The 16,532-nt window shown below is 54.8% G+C and overlaps 2 protein-coding genes across 9 annotated transcripts in view; one reads left to right on the top strand and one right to left on the bottom strand.

Annotated features, from left to right (window-relative positions):
- The window catches only part of ATP6V1G1 (ATPase H+ transporting V1 subunit G1), a 307,353-nt gene that overhangs the window by 107,669 nt on the left and 183,152 nt on the right, over positions 1-16,532 (top strand). The window contains exon 1 of one of the 5 annotated variants that reach the window (XM_050761047.1): positions 9,349-9,358. The exons of the other annotated variants lie outside the window; for them this stretch is intronic. The gene's annotated coding sequence lies outside the window, so the exon portion shown is untranslated. Of the gene's footprint in view, positions 1-9,348; positions 9,359-16,532 lie in introns of those variants that run through there. 5 annotated transcript variants of the gene reach the window in all.
- WHRN (whirlin) overlaps positions 4,550-16,532 on the bottom strand; it is a 103,506-nt gene continuing 91,523 nt past the window's right edge. For 3 of the 4 annotated variants that reach the window (XM_050760988.1, XM_050760991.1, XM_050760990.1), the window contains 5 exons: positions 10,741-10,812; positions 9,147-9,684; positions 6,674-6,855; positions 5,676-5,798; positions 4,550-5,406 (listed from right to left, as the gene is read on the bottom strand). In XM_050760988.1, the coding sequence (XP_050616945.1) occupies positions 5,224-5,406; positions 5,676-5,798; positions 6,674-6,855; positions 9,147-9,684; positions 10,741-10,812 (1,098 nt within the window). In that variant the 3' untranslated portion in view covers positions 4,550-5,223. The remainder of the gene's footprint in view (positions 5,407-5,675; positions 5,799-6,673; positions 6,856-9,146; positions 9,685-10,740; positions 10,813-16,532) is intronic. The other variant, XM_050760989.1, reaches the window with a different exon arrangement.

The raw sequence follows: 16,532 nt of genomic DNA, 5'->3' as shown, positions 1-16,532 counted from the left end.
AGCTTCTCTCTGCTCCAACATAGCCCACGTTTGTGATCCCTTCCGACGATCTCAGAAGCAGGTTTTTAAACATAGGTAATGATGGACTCCAATCCGTCATTTCTTTTAACAAAAGCCCGGGAAAGGAGCTTCGGAAGTGTCGTCTAAGGTCACGCAGCAAGCAGATTCTGGCTCTGCCTGTGCCAACCCCATCACACTGGGGAGATCCCAGCTCTGCGCCTCCCTGCTGTGCACCCTTGGACCAGTGGCGCCCCGTCTCTGGACCTCATTCTCCTCCGCAGGCGTACCAAGAGGGAACTGGACTTATTTTTGCAGCCCGTTCAGTTCCTACCATTGTCAAGGCTGCCTGCCCGACCCTGGCCCTTGCTCTACCTTCCCCCACTGACAAAAAGAGGAAAAGAAACTTGCGTTAGGCGTCCGGGAAGGGCGCGCGGCTCCGAGGGCCGCCAGGCTGCGGCGATTGTTGCTGGGTGAACGAATCTCACACAAATCCCAGATAGAAAAGCCTCACCTCCCCAGTAACCACAGCAACCCGGGCCACGCCTCCAGCCCAAACACAGCCCGAGGCCCCGCCAAGGCCCAGCCCCAAGCTCCCCCGGGACCCCTCCCCTCCCTGCCACCAGCCCCAGCTGGAAAGAGAAAAAGCCAACGCCCCCATTGTGCGGAGGTGGAGACTGAGGCCGGAGGGTGGAGGCTGCGGAACCCCGCGACCGGCAGGGTTTGGACTGGGGCCCGCATCGCCCGTCCAGGGCTACCTCCCATTCCCGGAGCGGTGATGCGTCTCCTTCCCCATGCGCGTGGGGTTTCCAAGTGGAAAAGACCGAAAGCAGCACCGTCCCAGTGGAACGGAGCCCACCGGCGCTGTCCACTCTCCCTCCCCATTCTCCTGACGGAAAAACTGAGTCCCAGCGAGGGGCAGGGACCACCCCGGACGACCCGCGAGTCCCTCCCCGCGTCTCACCTGCTGGCGGCCGCCGCGCGCGGGTGGTTTCCTGGAGTTGAGCGGCAAACAAAGGCCTCCAATCCGGGCGCGGGGCGGGGCGGCGGCTCCTTTGCATAATCCCGGAGGCCCGCCCGGGACGGCAGGGGGCGGCCCCGGGGGCGGGGCCTCGGGGAGCGCACCAATCACCGAAAGGAGGCCGCCGCGACCCGCCCCCAGGGACTCAGGCACCGGGAGCGCAAACCCTGCTGCAGGATGAAAATCTCAGACGTGGGAGGCTGCGTGTCCCTGCTGCAATCAGCCCCACCGCAGATCCGGAGATCGAGGCCCGGTCTGCGGAGGGTAAGGCATTTATGCAAGATAGCACAGAGTGGCACACACCTGTAATCCCCAGCACTTTGGGAGGCCGGGCAGATCACCTGAGGTGAGGAGTTAGAGACCAGCCTGGCCAACATGGTGAGCGCCTCCCCACCCCCAGTCTCTACTAAAAATACAAAAATTAGCTGGGCGTGGTGGCGCACATCTGTAATCCCAGCTATTTGGGAGGCTGAGGCACGAGAATCCCTTGAACTTGGGAGGCGGAGGTTGCAGTGAGCCAAGATTGCATCACTGCACTCCAGCCTGGGCGACAGAGAAAGACTCCATCTAAAAAAAAAAAAAAAGGAAAAACAGATTGCACAGAGCCACAGTGAGGAGGAAATCACAAACTTCCATGGCTGAAGTGGACTGCTTAGTAACGGTAACAATAAACTTTTCTCGATCACTAATTATGGGCCAGACCTGTTGGAAACTCTTCTGCTGTTCAGTTGTCTCCTATGAGGTACGCAGGTATTATCACCCCCCGGGTATATTCTCTTCCAACCTTCCATCAGGCAAGCATGCAAACCTAGCCCGAAGACGGACAAGAAGTTTTCCAAGGTCCCGCTGTGAGTGCAGCACAGACATCATCCCTTGTCCACCACACACACACTTGAAGGATGCACGGTGTCCAACTCACCTGGGCTCATTGCCCCAGCTCTGCCACCTGCTGCCAGTGAGCCTCAGGCAAATGGGATTCATACCCACACCTTATGCAGTTGTTGAGAGTAAATAAATAATAATGGCAGGCCCGTAAGAAATAAATCAGTGGTACTAATTTAAACAGCACCTTGACTGACCCTATTAACACAAGAGGCTTAGTAAGTCCTGATGCAAGAAGAGACTTGTTCAAGGTCCCTCCTCCAGCTGCATCCAAAGTTGAATGCTTTGGAGTTTTTCCTCCTGGTAGAAAGCACTTGCCAGTTCCCCAGGTTGCCTGCTACTCCCTAGACACATATTTGGTAGCAAGTTTAGCAGCAGCTTCTACTCACTAAGGGCCTGCTCTGTGCCAGGGGCAAACATTTTAGCTAATCCTTCTGGGCTCTGGCCCTGGAATGTCAGTGTTGCAAGGGCCCAAGGTGTTTTTCCACACGGGTCATGGAAGTGAAGTGTATTCCTGGGTTTGAGCAGCATGGCGGTCCTGACTCTTGAACAGAAGGGGAAACTGAGGCTTGGTGCATTGTGTAACCTGCCCAGCATTCTCCAGCAAGGGAGAAGCAGACCCTGAGACTCCAGTCGTTCCCTCCACCCCCCACTTTGGCATCATGAGTAAAGATGTCAGGGTCACAGGTACATGTGGCCAGGGTGGACCTCTGACAACCCTCTCCCCAGTCTTCCAGTACTTGAAGCCACCTTAGCCCACGACACTGGGTCCTTCAAAAGACACCAGAACAGGTGCAGGAAAGAGCAGACCCAGGCTTCAGGCAGCTGTGGGTCCAAACTTGTCCTTCTTAGCTGTGTGACTTTGGACAACCATCCACTTGCAAAGGAAAGTTTTTAGGTTAAAAGTTCTACTGGGAGGGAAACCCACACACCCAATGGGCCGCAGCCTCAGAGTCAGGCCCAGGAATTCCAGAAGCAACAAGTCCAGAAACCTCATTCTTGTCCTACTCCTTCCAAGTACAGACATGGGGCTGTGAGTAGCAGCTGCTGGGGGTGGCAGTCCCATTGTGTTAGTTTCCTATGGCTACTGTGACAAATTAAAACGGCACAAATTCCTTCTCGTACAGAGGGCAGAAGTCTGAAATGAGTCTCTCTGGGCTCAGGTCCTTCTGGAGGCTTCCTTCTGGAGGCTTTGAGGGGAGAATCCACTGCCTTGCCTTTCTCTGCTTCTAGTGGCTGCCTATATTCCTCAGGTCGTAGTCCCTTCCTTCATCGTCAAAATACATCTCACTGCAACAACCCGTGCTTCCGTCATCACACCTTGTCCTCTTCTGTTACATCTTTCTCTGCTTCCCATTTATAAGAGTCCGGTGATTACACTGGGCCCACCCCATGTCAAGATGTTAACTTAATCATGTCTGCAAAGTCCCTTTTGCCATATAAAGTAACATTCCAAAGTTCCAGGGATTTGAATCTGGGTATCTTTGGGGGCCATTATTTAGCCTACCAAACCCATTTTACAGATGGGGAACTTGAGGCTCAGAGAGGTAAAATTACTTGCCCATGACCACACAAGCTTTGGAGTTGAATGGCAGGAGATCTGAGGCCTAACAAAGCCCTCCTGCTGCTAGGTGGGGGGTCATTCTCTGCAGAGGGTCCACAGCACCCTGTGGGGGGATGGCAGGGGTGCCTTCTGAAACACCAGCTGCCTCAGGGGAATCCATGGCTCAGGTCTCAGGTCGTCTGCCCAGGCTGGAAAGAGAACAAGGACAGCTAAGAACAGGATCTGGGACAAGAGCATGGAACCAACTGTCCCTAACCCACCTCTGACGGAACTCTGGACATAGGCCTGGACAAAGCAAGATTTCTCAAACTCTTCCATCTTCCAGACAAATATTGAGGACAGAAGGAATGAGTGCTGGGGCCGGGACTGAGGCCATACAGTAGACCATGTCTGCTACCTTTTCCTCCGAGCCCATCCCATATGTTTTGCTCTGACACCCGCTGCCCTTGGCTACTGAAACAGCTTGGCTCACATAGGTAGAGAGCAGGAAGTGATTGGGAATTTATGGCCTCTCCCTGTAGGCTTTGTCCAAAGTCTGACAGGCATGAAAGTCCGGCCCTCTGGCCTTGAGTGGAGACAACTCTAGGCCTAGTGTACGCCCTGGGATCCTCCTGGGATCAGGCTGAAGCTGCCCTCTGCAGACTTTGCTTGAAATCTCACCCTCCCTTGGCTTCCTCCCCTTCCCTGTCCTGCTTCCTGACGTCCTTGCTGGTCCCCCCTGAGGGCACTTCTTGATGATTGCTTGTGTACAAATCCTTCTCTCTCAGGCAGCTTCTGGCAGCATCTGGGATTTAAAACATTCATGCACATTGTGCATTCTGCCTCATAATATACTTGTGGCTTTTAATCTAAAAATATTATCTGTAAATACTCAAGTTTTGCCCTCAAGCCTTCAAGTAAGAGGCTCCAAGATGTGAGTGTGGCTCAAGCACCCCTGCACACCCCACCGTGTATCCCAAATGGAGCCATGGGGGCAGGCAGGGTGGTGGTCTGTGGTGCTCTGACTGACCCCACCTGTCCTGTCCACTCCTCTCCCCACATGGAAACCCCAGCCACACAGGTAGACCACACAGCACGCTGGCCTCTAACCTTGTTCAGATTTCTTTATTGAAAAATTAAAGTCATAAGCTCTGTATATAAATACAATGACACTGCTGGTCACCTGCAAGGCCTCTGGGATAGGCTGGGGGTGCAGAGGGAAGCTGGGGCCTGGGGGTCCCCAGGGGCATGGGGAGGGAAATAAATAATAAATACCACGGGGGATAAGGAGCCAGGAGGAATGGGGGTGTGAATGGGGAGGTGCTCGATGCTTATTTGTGGCACTAAAGGTCCTGCAAGACTCCCCCTGGTTGGGGGCCGTGTCCACGAACTCTCAAGTGACTTCACTTTGGACAAAGGCTCAGGCATCTGGAGATGGGCTGGGTCCTAACTGGAGGGGGGACAGTAGTGCCCCCAACCCAACCTGGAGAAACCAGCGCTCTGCCCTTCCTTTTCCTTTCTTCCTGTCTTGCAACCCACTTGTCTTGGGCGCCTACTGTGTACCCAGTACAGCACCAGTTCCTGACCTGACCTTCTATTTGCCTTGCCCTGCTCTCTTCCTCTCCCAGTTCTGGTCCAGTGGGCTGGGATGGAGGGGGGATGTCTTCCTGCTACCCTGGCCGTGCAGCCCCAACCCGGCAAGGAGCTTGATGAAGCCAACGGTGGGAAGGGACTGGAACCAGGGGCTGGGTAGTGGTGGGAGGCCCTCAGGCCTTGGCCTCTAGAGCATCACATTGAACTCAGTGACCAGAAAGTCGATGTAGTCACGGTCCTTGGTCTTGAAGGCCTCGGCGATAATGCGGGCGGCCTCCCGGTGCTCCTTGCCCCGAAGCGTCAGCCCATTCACTTCCAGGATCACGTGGCCCACCTTGAGCTGCCCACAGTTGTGAGCTGAGCCGCCTCTCTGCAGGGAGGAGACACAGGGCATGGGGTGCCCAAGGGTTAGACAGGCCTGGCTTTGACCACCCACTGGGTCAGTCCTAACACTGCCAAGCAGGCAGCTACAATCTGGGTGTCCACTGCTCAGATTAGGAAAATTGAGGCCCAGAAGATCAAATGTGACATAAGCCTAGGAGTGCTGTGTTACCCATGGGAGTCGCAAAACCCTGGAGATGCTGAGAAAGGGCCTTTCGTGGTTAGGGAGAGATGGCAAGTGGGGCCCCGGGGACATACCTGAATAGTGACAATCCTAGGCAGGGGCTGGCGGGTGTTGGCGCCACCCTCGATGGCAATGCCCAGGGTGGCCGCACTTTTCTTCACACGGACCAGAGTGGACGTGGGCTCCAGGAGTCCAGGCTGTGGGTGTGAGGAAAGACACCACTGAGGCCTTCGCAGTTGGCAGGCCTGGCCAGGGGGCTGGGCTGGGCCGGGCCATGACACCTCCCTGGGTCAGCAGAGCTCCGGCTCCAGCCCTGTGTCGGGAGCCTCAGGCATGCCACACGCCAAGCCAAGCACTTGTGTTCTAGGCTCTTTAATCTTCACCAAAATCCCTGAGGCTCGGGAGGTTAAGGAGCTTGCCTAAGGCTGCCTGGTGGCGGCATCAGGACTTTAATCCGGGCCTGACTCTGAAGACTGTCTCAGCCACCTGGCCATGTCAAAACTGAGGGGAGATTAAAGATTCCCAAGACCGGCCGGGCATGGTGGCTCACGCCTGTAATCCCAGCACTTTGGGAGGCCAAGGCGGGCGGATCACGAGGTCAGGAGATCGAGACCATCCTGGCTAACACGGTGAAACCCCGTCTCTACTAAAAATACAAAAAATTAGCGGGGCATGGTGGCGAGTGCCTGTAGTCCCAGCTACTCGGGAGGCTGAGGCAGGAAAATGGCGTGAACCCGGGAGGCAGAGCTTGCAGTGAGTTGAGATGGTGCCACTGTACTCCAGCCTGGGTGACAGAGCGAGACTCCATCTCAAAAGAAAAAAGAAAAAAAAGATTCCCAAGACCAACCTCAGCCTCAGCCCCTAGTGTCAGTGCAAAGACAGAGCTGAAACTGGGCCTCCAGATTCCTAATCCAGTGCTCCACTGGGACATCCAAATCCCTTCAGTGATGGGGAGCTCACTACCTCCCCTTGTGGTCACTTGCCAAGCTGAGGCCAGGTCCCGGGACCTCCCATTCTGTACCTGGGGCCCATGTTCCTCTCGGCCCTCTGCATCCTCCTCCTCCTGGCTCACCGGTTTGTTGGCCCCGTCTGTGGACCTCTCGTTCCGAGGCAGCTCCCTGCTACTCCTGCTCTTGGTGGACGCCGACTGCCTGCCTCGGCCTGGGGCACTGGCCTCTGCCTCGCCAGCATCCACACCACTGTCCTCGCTTAGAGTCTGCCCGCTGTCTGAAAGCTGGGAGAGCGTAGAGGCTGCTGGAGAGGGGAAAAGGAAGACAGAAGCAGCTTATATAGCTGGGATCAGGGAGGGCTGCCTGGAGGCAGTGATGGAGATGGAGGCTGGAAGGCTTTGGGAATTCCCCAGGTAAAGATGGGGGAAGGAAGGAAGAGATCATGGCGCTGGAGGGCAGGTCCACTCCCTGCCACCCTCTCCACCTACTCAGGACCTGTCCTTTCAACCAGACCTGGCCCGAAGGCTGTGACTTCCAGGACATCTGCCTGGATCTCCCAGTTCTCAGCCACTGGCGTAACGATTAAAACAGAGGTCAGGAGGCAAACCCAGCACACGGATGTGGGTGTTATCTTTGTTTTAAAACTCACATAATGCTATCAATTTTTAATGATGAACCAACACATTCAAATTAGAAGATTTCATGTAAGTAATTTCTAGCTTCCCAAGAATAAAAGAGAAATTCTGCCACACCTGGCCCGTACGCCTGCGCGACCCCTGCCTGAGCCGAGTGGCGGGCACATGCCTTCCAGCCACCAGTCAGCTTCACTATGTGTGTAACAGCCCGGCCCCTGAGTGTGAGACCCTACGTTAAGAACACACACTCTGGAGTCTGGCAGGTCAGCTTTGAATTCCCACTGACCAGCTGTGCACGCCTGGACAAGTAACAGAGCCTCTCTAAGCCTCCTATGTTCTCCTTCTAATACAGAAATGATGGTGCCTAACCACTGGGGTGACTGTAAAAACTCATAGATCTGATGTATAGAATGGAGCAGTCAAGGGAATAGACTTGTGCTAGCCTGCCTGGCTCCAGGCTGTGGGTTCTTGATCTAGGGTTTCAAACTCAGGGCCCGGCTGTGATACACACAGTGAAGCAGCGTGCGTTGACTGCCCACCACTCGGCTCAGGCAGCGGCCGTGCAGGGGTTCAGGCCAGGGGTGGCGGAATTTCTCTTTTTTTCTTGGTAAGCTAGAAATTACTACTTTCTCTCTCTCTCTCTTTTTTTTTTTTTTTTTTTTTTTGTTGTTGTTGTTGAGACAGCTTCTCACTCTGTCGCCCAGGCTGGAGTCCAGGGGTGCAATCTTGGCTTACTGCGACCTCCACCTCCCAGGTTCCAGCGATCCTCCCACCTCAGTCTTCTGAGTAGCTGGGACTATAGGTGCTCACCACCACACCTGGCTAATTATTGTATCTTTAGTAGAAATGGGGCTTTCACCAAGTTGCCCAGGCTCCTGAGGTCGAACTCCTGACCTCAAATGACCTGCCCGTCTCGGCCTCCCAAAGTGCTGGGATTACAGGCATGAGCCACTGCACCCAGCCAGAAATGACTAATTTCTATGTCTCAGTTTGTTCATTTGTAAAATGGGGATAATAATAGTACCAACCTCATAGGGCTACTGGGAGGATTCAATGAGTTAATACCATAGGCAAAGCCCTTTGAACGCTGGCACATACAAAGTGCTTATTGTTAGTGCGGCTGTCAGCTCTTACTATCCCTGTGTGTCCAGCTCAGTGCCAGCTCTAGAGGCAGCAGTGATCCATCGGTGACAGCCCTGGGTCTTCTCACCTTGTCTGCCTGCTCTCCCTCAGCTGCCTGCCCTCACTAAGCCGTGAGCGCCAGGGCCCTGCATTTTGCATCTTGGTCTGTGCAGGCACTCAGGGAACGTCCTATGGGTCCCATGTACCACTGTAGCCACAAGATGGCAGCAAAATCCAACAAAATGCTCCAAACTCACAGGAGGGCCGGCCACAGCTTTCAGGGTGGGGAAGAAGGTTCTGCCCTTCCCTCTACGCCCCAGCCCATGTCCTCTAGCAAACCGGGGCACAGCATCATCTGGTCTCCCCAAGATTCTTCCTGCACCCTGACCCTAGACCTGTCAGGGATCCAGAGACTGCCACTTCAGTTTCCACCTTTCATTTCACCCCAGCATCTACTCCCGGCCAGGCCGCGGGGGACAGGAAGAGAAGCCACCTCTGCCCTCCACGAGTTCAGTCTTCCTGGTGAACGCAGGGTGGCCAGGGTAGGGGGAGCTAGAGAAGGCGCCCCAACCCTCGCAGCAACCTGGCAGGATTGTCACTGTTATCTCCATTTTATGATGCGGAAAGCAAGGTGTAGATGGCAGCTTGTCCACAGTCACACAGCTAGTCAGTGGCAGAGCCGGGATTCAAACTGGCGTCTCCAACTCCCTTCACCACTCTGGCCCTGAGCCCCCTCAACAAGTAGCTGGTCCCACCCTTCACTGTGTCATCAGGTAGACTGACCCGGAGAGGACAGGGACCCCCCAAGGACCACAGAGCTTGGCCTTGCTGTACTCACTGCGCGTCTGCGGCAGTGCCCTCACTTCATTGACGTCTGGCTCGCTGTCGGGGCGGTGGACCTCCACCATGACAAAGTGCTGGTTTGTGCCTGTCTGGTCCGGGTGGCCAGAGGGCGATGGCGGTGGAAGGCAGTCCCCAGCCACTGTGGCCTCTGCAGAGGGGCTTTTCAGGTGCGGGGGTGACTGGACCCGCGGGAAGGGGCCGATGGGGTGTTGGTTGACCAGGGCCAGATGGGCATCCAGCAGCCTCTTGGAGCTGGGGTTGGCAGGGGAAACGGAGGCATAGACGGGGGAGGAGGGCGAGTCCTGGGCAGAGGAGGTCCCTGGGGTGAGTGCGGTGCCCGCCGGCGGGCTACGGTTCTGTGGAGCTGAGAAGACAGTGCCAGAGCAGGAAGGCGTGGAGGAAGGCAGCTGGAGGTCCTCTCTCCCCAGCTTCCCTGGCTGGCCTAGTGGGCGGTCGTTGCCTTGGGCCAGAGGTGGTGGGGGAGGCAGTGGCTTGAAGCTTGACAGCCCCTCGGAGGTGGATCTGACATCATCCTGCCAAAAGACCCAACAGGTAGAGAAGGAGTCAGAACCCATCACGCCTAGAAGAGGGGAGGCCGAGCAGCTGAGTGGTGCCAGGCCCGACTGGAATTCTGTCCCCACTCTAACTGCTCTTGGCCACGCTGCTCTGAATAATGCAACACCTGAGTGGAAAACTTCTCCCCTGCCTCTCGGCAGCTGATGAGCGTTGGGATCCTGGCGGGTGTCTCTGGGGACGGCATCATTACCTTTGGGAACTGAAGTTCTTGGCATCAGCCAGAGCTTCTCACAGGGAGCAAGACTTTATTAGAGACAGTATGAAGAGGATGGAAATACAAAGAATGCATTTATTTGGCTTTTCTTTTTAGGAGGTGATCTTGAGTACCAGAGGCAAGAGGTGTGAAAGGACTGTAGAGAGAATGGACAGGAGGAGATGGATACACGGGCTGGGGTGCTGTGTGGCCTCAGGCAAGACACAACACCTCTCTGAGTGCACCTCTGGGAAATGGGGAAAAGCACACCTACCCAGCAGAGGTGGTGTGGTGATGTCAAAAGCCATGTGGATACTGTTAGCACAGTGCCCGTGCCACAGCAAGTGCACGGTGAGGGGCAGCTACGGACACTGTGACTACCATTCCCCTCTGCCTAGGTCAACACCAGACACCTGCACAGCTCCAACAGCCTTTCCGGCACCGTCCTAAAGGCTTTCATTAATTTACTCCATGCCACATACTTATGGGGTAGGTATGCTATGATCATCATCCACACTTTACCGATTGGGAAACTGAGGCACAGAGAGGCTAACAAACTTGGTCAAAGTCATACTGTGGCCAGTCAGCCTGACGGCCCTGCCTGAAGTCACCAGAGGCAAGCAATCCTGGTGCCTGCTAGAGATGCTAGAACGGTGCACTCGTGCACAGACCTGTAGCTGGGTGTGAGAGCTCATGGCAGAGGCCTCTGTCTCCTTTGCCACCCTGTGTCCTTTCTCTGTGGCTGTCATGGAGAGGAGAGAGCCTCCAGGGCCTGAGCACACCAGAGAGAGCAGAACCAAAGGGCCAGCCAGGGCCTTACCACGGACACGTCTGGGAGGGCATTGACACTGCTCTGGACAGCCTCGCCGGTTTCCTCCAGGTCCAGAGTGTTCTAGAAACGGACAAGAAAGCAAAGTGAGGAAACCGAAGCTGAGAAGGGAAAACTGGTTTGTTCTCCAGCACACCAAAATCGAGGAAGTCTTAGGACACCTCCATGTGGTTCATGTGAGCCCTGACATACCTCACTTCATTGAAATTCACTTTACCCATTAAAATGAAGGTCAATTTCATTGCTGCTGGTCACTTTGAAGTTAAATTTTCTTTGGGACTTTCTGATCACTTTCAGGCATCCCCTGAACTGCCAGAGATGCTGGGGTGTCTCCAGCCTGGGCTGGGAATTCCTGGATTTGGCCATGAGTGCTGTGCTCCACACAGTCATGCCTCCAAAACCCAAGGCCTCTCTCCACCACTTGCTGATGAATCCCAGGAAGGTGTGAAAATGGCAAGAGAGAAGTGGGTGGGGACAGTCTCTCCCTTTTCTAAATTCTAATGGTTTTCATCCCAAGGTGGTGGTTTAAGGTTTAAACGGACCTTATTTTGCAAAAAACATCTTTTTCTTTCCTCCCTTCCCAATTCACAAGAAGAAACCCAATGGCCCCTTAAGTGACACTGGGCTGCCAAAAGGCCATTTGTGGGCCATCTATGGGGGGCCCATCGGAGCTCCTCTCTGAGCTGGGCTCTCTTGAGGGCTAAGGGAGCCAGTTCTCTCTGTCCCAGAGCCCAGAATGGAGAAGAGCTTCCGCCACTGTGATGATTAGCTTTGCATGTCAACTTGACTGGGCTAAGGGATGCCGAGATAGCTGGGAAAACATTATTTCTGGGTGTGTCTGTGAAGGTGTTTCCAGGAGAGATCAGCATCTGAATGGGTGGACTGGGCAAAACTCACCCTCCCCAATGTGGGTGGGCCTCATCCAATCCACTACGGGCCTGAACAGAACAGAAAGGCAGAGGAAGGGCAAATTTGCGTGCTCTTCTAGAGCTGAGACATCCATCTCCTCCTCCCTCAGACACCGGAGTTCACGGTTACTGGGTCTTTGGACTTGGATTAAAACAAAACCACCAGCTTTCCCAGGCCTCCAACTTGCAGATGGCAGACCCTGGGACTTCTCAACCTCCATCACTGTGTGGGCCAATCCCACACAATAGAGTGTATCTGATTGCCTCTCTTTCTCTGGAGAACGCTGATGGCTACATCAACACTTGGCTGAGGTCTCAACTGCAGTGTTCATCAGTACTGAGCAGTCTCTGAAGCTCCAGGCTGATAAGGGGCTGGGGACACAGAGGAGGTGAGACACCACCCCTGCCATTGGTAGCTCAGAGACAATGGAGGTAAGTCGACAAGCAAACAAACAACAGGGCGACTGCAGAGAGAGCATTCAGTGGGCAAACACAGGCATATAATGCAATCAGGGAAGGGGTTATCAAGGAAGGCTTCCTGGAGGACGGGGCACAACTCAAAGCTAGGTCTTATGAGTAAGCAGAGCAAAGAAGGGGATGATAGGTGTTTCAGACAGAGGAAAGGGTGTAAAGCAGGAATGGAGACAAGAGGTTTGAGAATCCCCGAGCAGCTCCACAGAAGTCAAGCATGGAGCTCTTGGACTTAAGCCTGAGGGCAGTGGGTTGCCATGGAGATGTGGTCAAGTTTGCCTTCTACAAAGATCCCCTTTGCTCCCCAGCCAGGCTGGAACACCATGGACATGTCAGCCTTCACACTGGCTGTTGTCTCTGCCTGCAACTCTTCTGCTTGGCTATCCATCCACGAGCCATGCTGTTGCTCACCTCCTTCAAGACCTAATGCACTTGTCACCTCCTCGATGAGGTGTACCCTTACCACCCCGACTACAATCACAAACTTCCCCTCACCCCACCCCACCTTTCTTTATTTTTCTCCTTCTCATTGAGCACCATCTCCACCCAGCAGCCAGGGAGTCATCCCGGAAACATATGTCAGGTCTCTGCAGCTCAGGACCCCCAAGGCCTCTTCATCTCAGTTGAAGGAAGTTCCAAACCCCACACTTACCGTGCCTACATGACTGGGCCCTTTCCTGCTACTCCTTTGACATCGAGGACTCAATCCTGCCCCAGGGCCTTTGCACCTGCTGCTCTCTCTCTGCACCACACAGTGGTTCATTCCCTCACTTTGTTTAGTTCCTTGGCGAGGGCGGAGCCCTGTCTAAAACAGCACTGCCCCACTGTCTATCCCCTGCTCCTGCTTTGGTTTTCTGTGTAACGCCTATCACCATCTGACTTTATACTCTTTGCATACGGTCTGTCTCTCCCAATAGGATATAAACTCTAAGAAGGGAGGATGTGCAACTACTTGGTCCTCACTCTCTCCTCAGTGTTCAGAACAGTGGCTGCTGGATAAATATTTACTAAGCAAACTGATGAATCCGTGAATGAATGGCAGGATGAATGAATCAATCAATCACTCTAGCCATCATTGGAGGAGGCCAGAGCAGGCAGGGAATTGAGGGGGGTGGTGCAGCAGGTCACTGCGGTGAGCAGTAATGAATGTTTGAGTGAGTGTGAAGGCAGCAGGTGGGGACAGAAGGCACTCCTGACGCCACACCCCTAAGACAGAGAGAAGCCAGTCATGCCGCACAGATCCCTATCTCAACCCGCGGGATGCTGGCTTGGGCCTTCCGGGTAGGAGCCCTGCAAACTCAGAGCTCCTCATCTGGTCTCATGATGCCTCAGGGGCAGAGTCAGGCAGGGGCAACTGCCCCCATCTCCCCACAAAGTTGAGGCTTACATGCAAACCTTGGTCCTGACCTGTTAACTGCAGACTGCCCCACAGCAAGCTGCTGCTGACAGTCCCTGTGATGCAAGCATGGTGCGTGGTGGTTGGGGGGATTCTTTCAAAAGGGGGAGGGTGATCAGGCTGCTCTCTCACTCACTGATTAGTGACAATGGTTCTGGCTCTGCTACCTCTGAGGCTTCTTTGAGCTCACACCCAGTTCTGCTGCTTGCAGCTGAGTGATGGCGGGTAAATCCTTCCTCTGTAAAACAGGTTAACAGCAATACCTGCCTTATGCAGCAGATACGTTAACACTTACAAAGCACTCAGAATAGGGCCTGGCACAGTGTACGAGGCAGGTGACTGTTACATGCATTGGGAGATTGGGAGGCCTTGCAATCTGCCCCAGCAAGAGAATGAACTGCGAGACGTGTCCTGGCCCACATGACAACTAGGATGGAAAGGAACAGCAGCCGTCTCACACCACCTCCCTCCTCCAAGACCATAATGAGTCCAATGCTCCCTGGAAGGAGTCCAGCCAGGCGCGTTAAGGTGAACAGTGAGGCAGTGATTGCCATGCAATCACTTCCTCAGGCTCAACATTCATGGCCCTGGCATCAGCAGGAGGCACAGAGAGGGGTCAGAGCCTCAGAGGTATCTACAGCAAAGACAAGGGGAGCCTCTGCCGCCACACTCAGGTGGAGCCACTGCCCCCTGCCCCAGGAATTTGACCTGCAGCTGATCCTGGGGGAAGCCGGGGTTGGGCTCAGATGACAGTCCGTGGTGCGACCAATGCTGTCGGATTCTGCCCTGCTCTGGCGCATCAGGGACTTTGCACTTTCAGCTGCGCAGGAAGCTCTTATCAGGCAGCCATGACTTTCCAGGGAAGCTCAGGGAGGGTATGACTTTTTCCCGGAAAGGGTATTAGAGAACTACAAAGGACCTGCTGTGTGCCAGGCCCCGTGCTGGGTGTTTTACTTGTATTACCTCGTTTGATCCTCCCAACGACCTTGTGAGGCAGGTACTAGGATTGTCCCTTGTCACATCAATTACTCCTAAAGTTCAGAGAGGGAAGTGACTTGTCCAAGGTCATCTGACCATTCTACAGAAGGTCAGGTTTATCTAACCTGGGTCTGGGTCACCCCAAAGCCCATGCTGCACTATCCCAACCCCAGAAATGGACAGGACCCTGATGTCATAGGAACCTGAGGCCCCCACGAGCAACCCTCTTGGAAATGAGAGAGAAGCCAGCCATAGCTGGCCCTGGCCTCAGCCTCATTCCCTGCTACTAACTGCATCCTGGGGGCATGGCAGGTGGAGATGGAGGGTTGGGAGAGTGCGGGGTAGATGAGGGATGAATATCCAGCCCTGTTGGGGAGGCCTGAAGTGGAGCAAATGGCAGACGGGCTGGAGCCCAGCTCTCGGAGCCTAGCCCTGCCAGACTCCATCTGCTGAATCCAGACGCTCAGGAGTCCCGAGTCCCCGAGCCATGTTCCTTACGCATCTGAAATAGCTGCAGACAGCCGGCTAAGAACCCAGGGGATGCGTCAGCAGAAACGCCTGCGGAACGGGCTTCCAGAGGAGGCTCAAGGTCAGAGCTCATGCAGGAGCTGGGCCTGTTTACTTTCGCCACCACCCACACACTATCACAGCCACCTGGGCCCCCTCCCGCCGCATCCACTGAGGCCAGAGCCTCAATGAGGGCCTAGACCTGGTGGCTCCATTAATCCTGCCAGATGCGACCCTTCACCCAGTCTACAGCTGAGGTGACTGAAGATCAGAGAGGAAAGGTCACCTGTGCAAGGTCACACAGTAAGGATGGGGCAGAAAGCTGAACTCTATTAAAAAGGCCTGACTCCATATCCCCGACAAAAACCTGCTTCCCATAAGAGCCAAGATGACCTGCTGCCATTGTTCTTCCACCTCCTTCCTCAAACCTGTGGCAGTTCAGGAAATTCCCTTTTTTTCAGAGAAAAGAACCCCTTATTTCCTGAGCTGGCCCAATCAGGGCCCAGATATCACAGACGTGTGGTCTGGGGGAACTGTAAGGGGATGAAATGAGCAGAGGCAACCTTTGCAGTGCGGACTCGGGCCAGTAAGGCTCCCCTGCATGACGTCAAAGCCTGAGGCCACCTGGGCACCCGGGGGCCACCTCAGCAAAATGCAGCTTCTCCCTCTCAGCCCTTCTCCTCCCCTCAGCCCAATTCCGGGTTTCTAGGCCTCCTTCCCCTCATTACGATGGGAGGGCTCTTACATAAAGGTGCTATTTCCAGTTCGTTATTCATCATGCCTCTGCACTCTGATGTCAAGCCAACAGGCTCCCCCAACCTCCACCCCAAAATGCACCAGAGACCTGAGGCTGAGTGGTTCTTTCTTCATTCCATATGTAGGGAAACTGAGGCACTGAGTCACAAAGACCTCTGGATGGTCACCAGTGGGGGCCTAGATTTTGCCTGAAGGCGTCGCTGACAGGAAGGGAGATAAAGGCAGAGGGAGAAAGAATTCAGAGGGATAACAACAGAAAAGAGAGAAAACAGAAGATTCAGCAGAAAAGGCAGAGGCGGAGAGCAACGGAGAGAAACTGAGGAAGCAAAGAAAAGAGCAAGGCAAGGCCGGCGGCACGGCTGGAGCTGGGCTGGGAAGAGGAGCTTGTGACCCCAGGAAAGCCTACGGGGGTAGGGAGATGGAAGGATGGGGAGGGGATGTGAGCCAGGGAGAGCCAGGAAGTCCTGGCATTGCTGGGGGGGCAGCGGGGCTCCCCAGAGTGAAGGGGCAGGGGCCAGGGAGCCAGAGATTTGTGGGACAAGACCCTGGAAATGTCAGTCATGCAGGTGGTGACGGGGATCATTGGACCTGCAATCTCTCCAAGCACAGGGTAAGGGTGTAAGTCTGGGGGCTGAAAGGAAAGGTCAGAGGTGCAGAATGGGAGAGAAATGATCCTGAAAGCAGCTAACTGGGCCCCACACTGGCTGGTGTGGCTGAGATCACGGGAACAGCCTCAACACTGGGCCAGCCCTGTGCTTTTCTACCAG

The sequence above is a fragment of the Macaca thibetana genome, chromosome 15, assembly GCF_024542745.1.
Source record: "Macaca thibetana thibetana isolate TM-01 chromosome 15, ASM2454274v1, whole genome shotgun sequence".
Lineage (NCBI taxonomy): Eukaryota > Metazoa > Chordata > Mammalia > Primates > Cercopithecidae > Macaca > Macaca thibetana.
The sequence above is the reverse complement of the archived record's forward strand: the minus strand, read 5'-3'. Positions and strand labels throughout refer to the sequence as shown.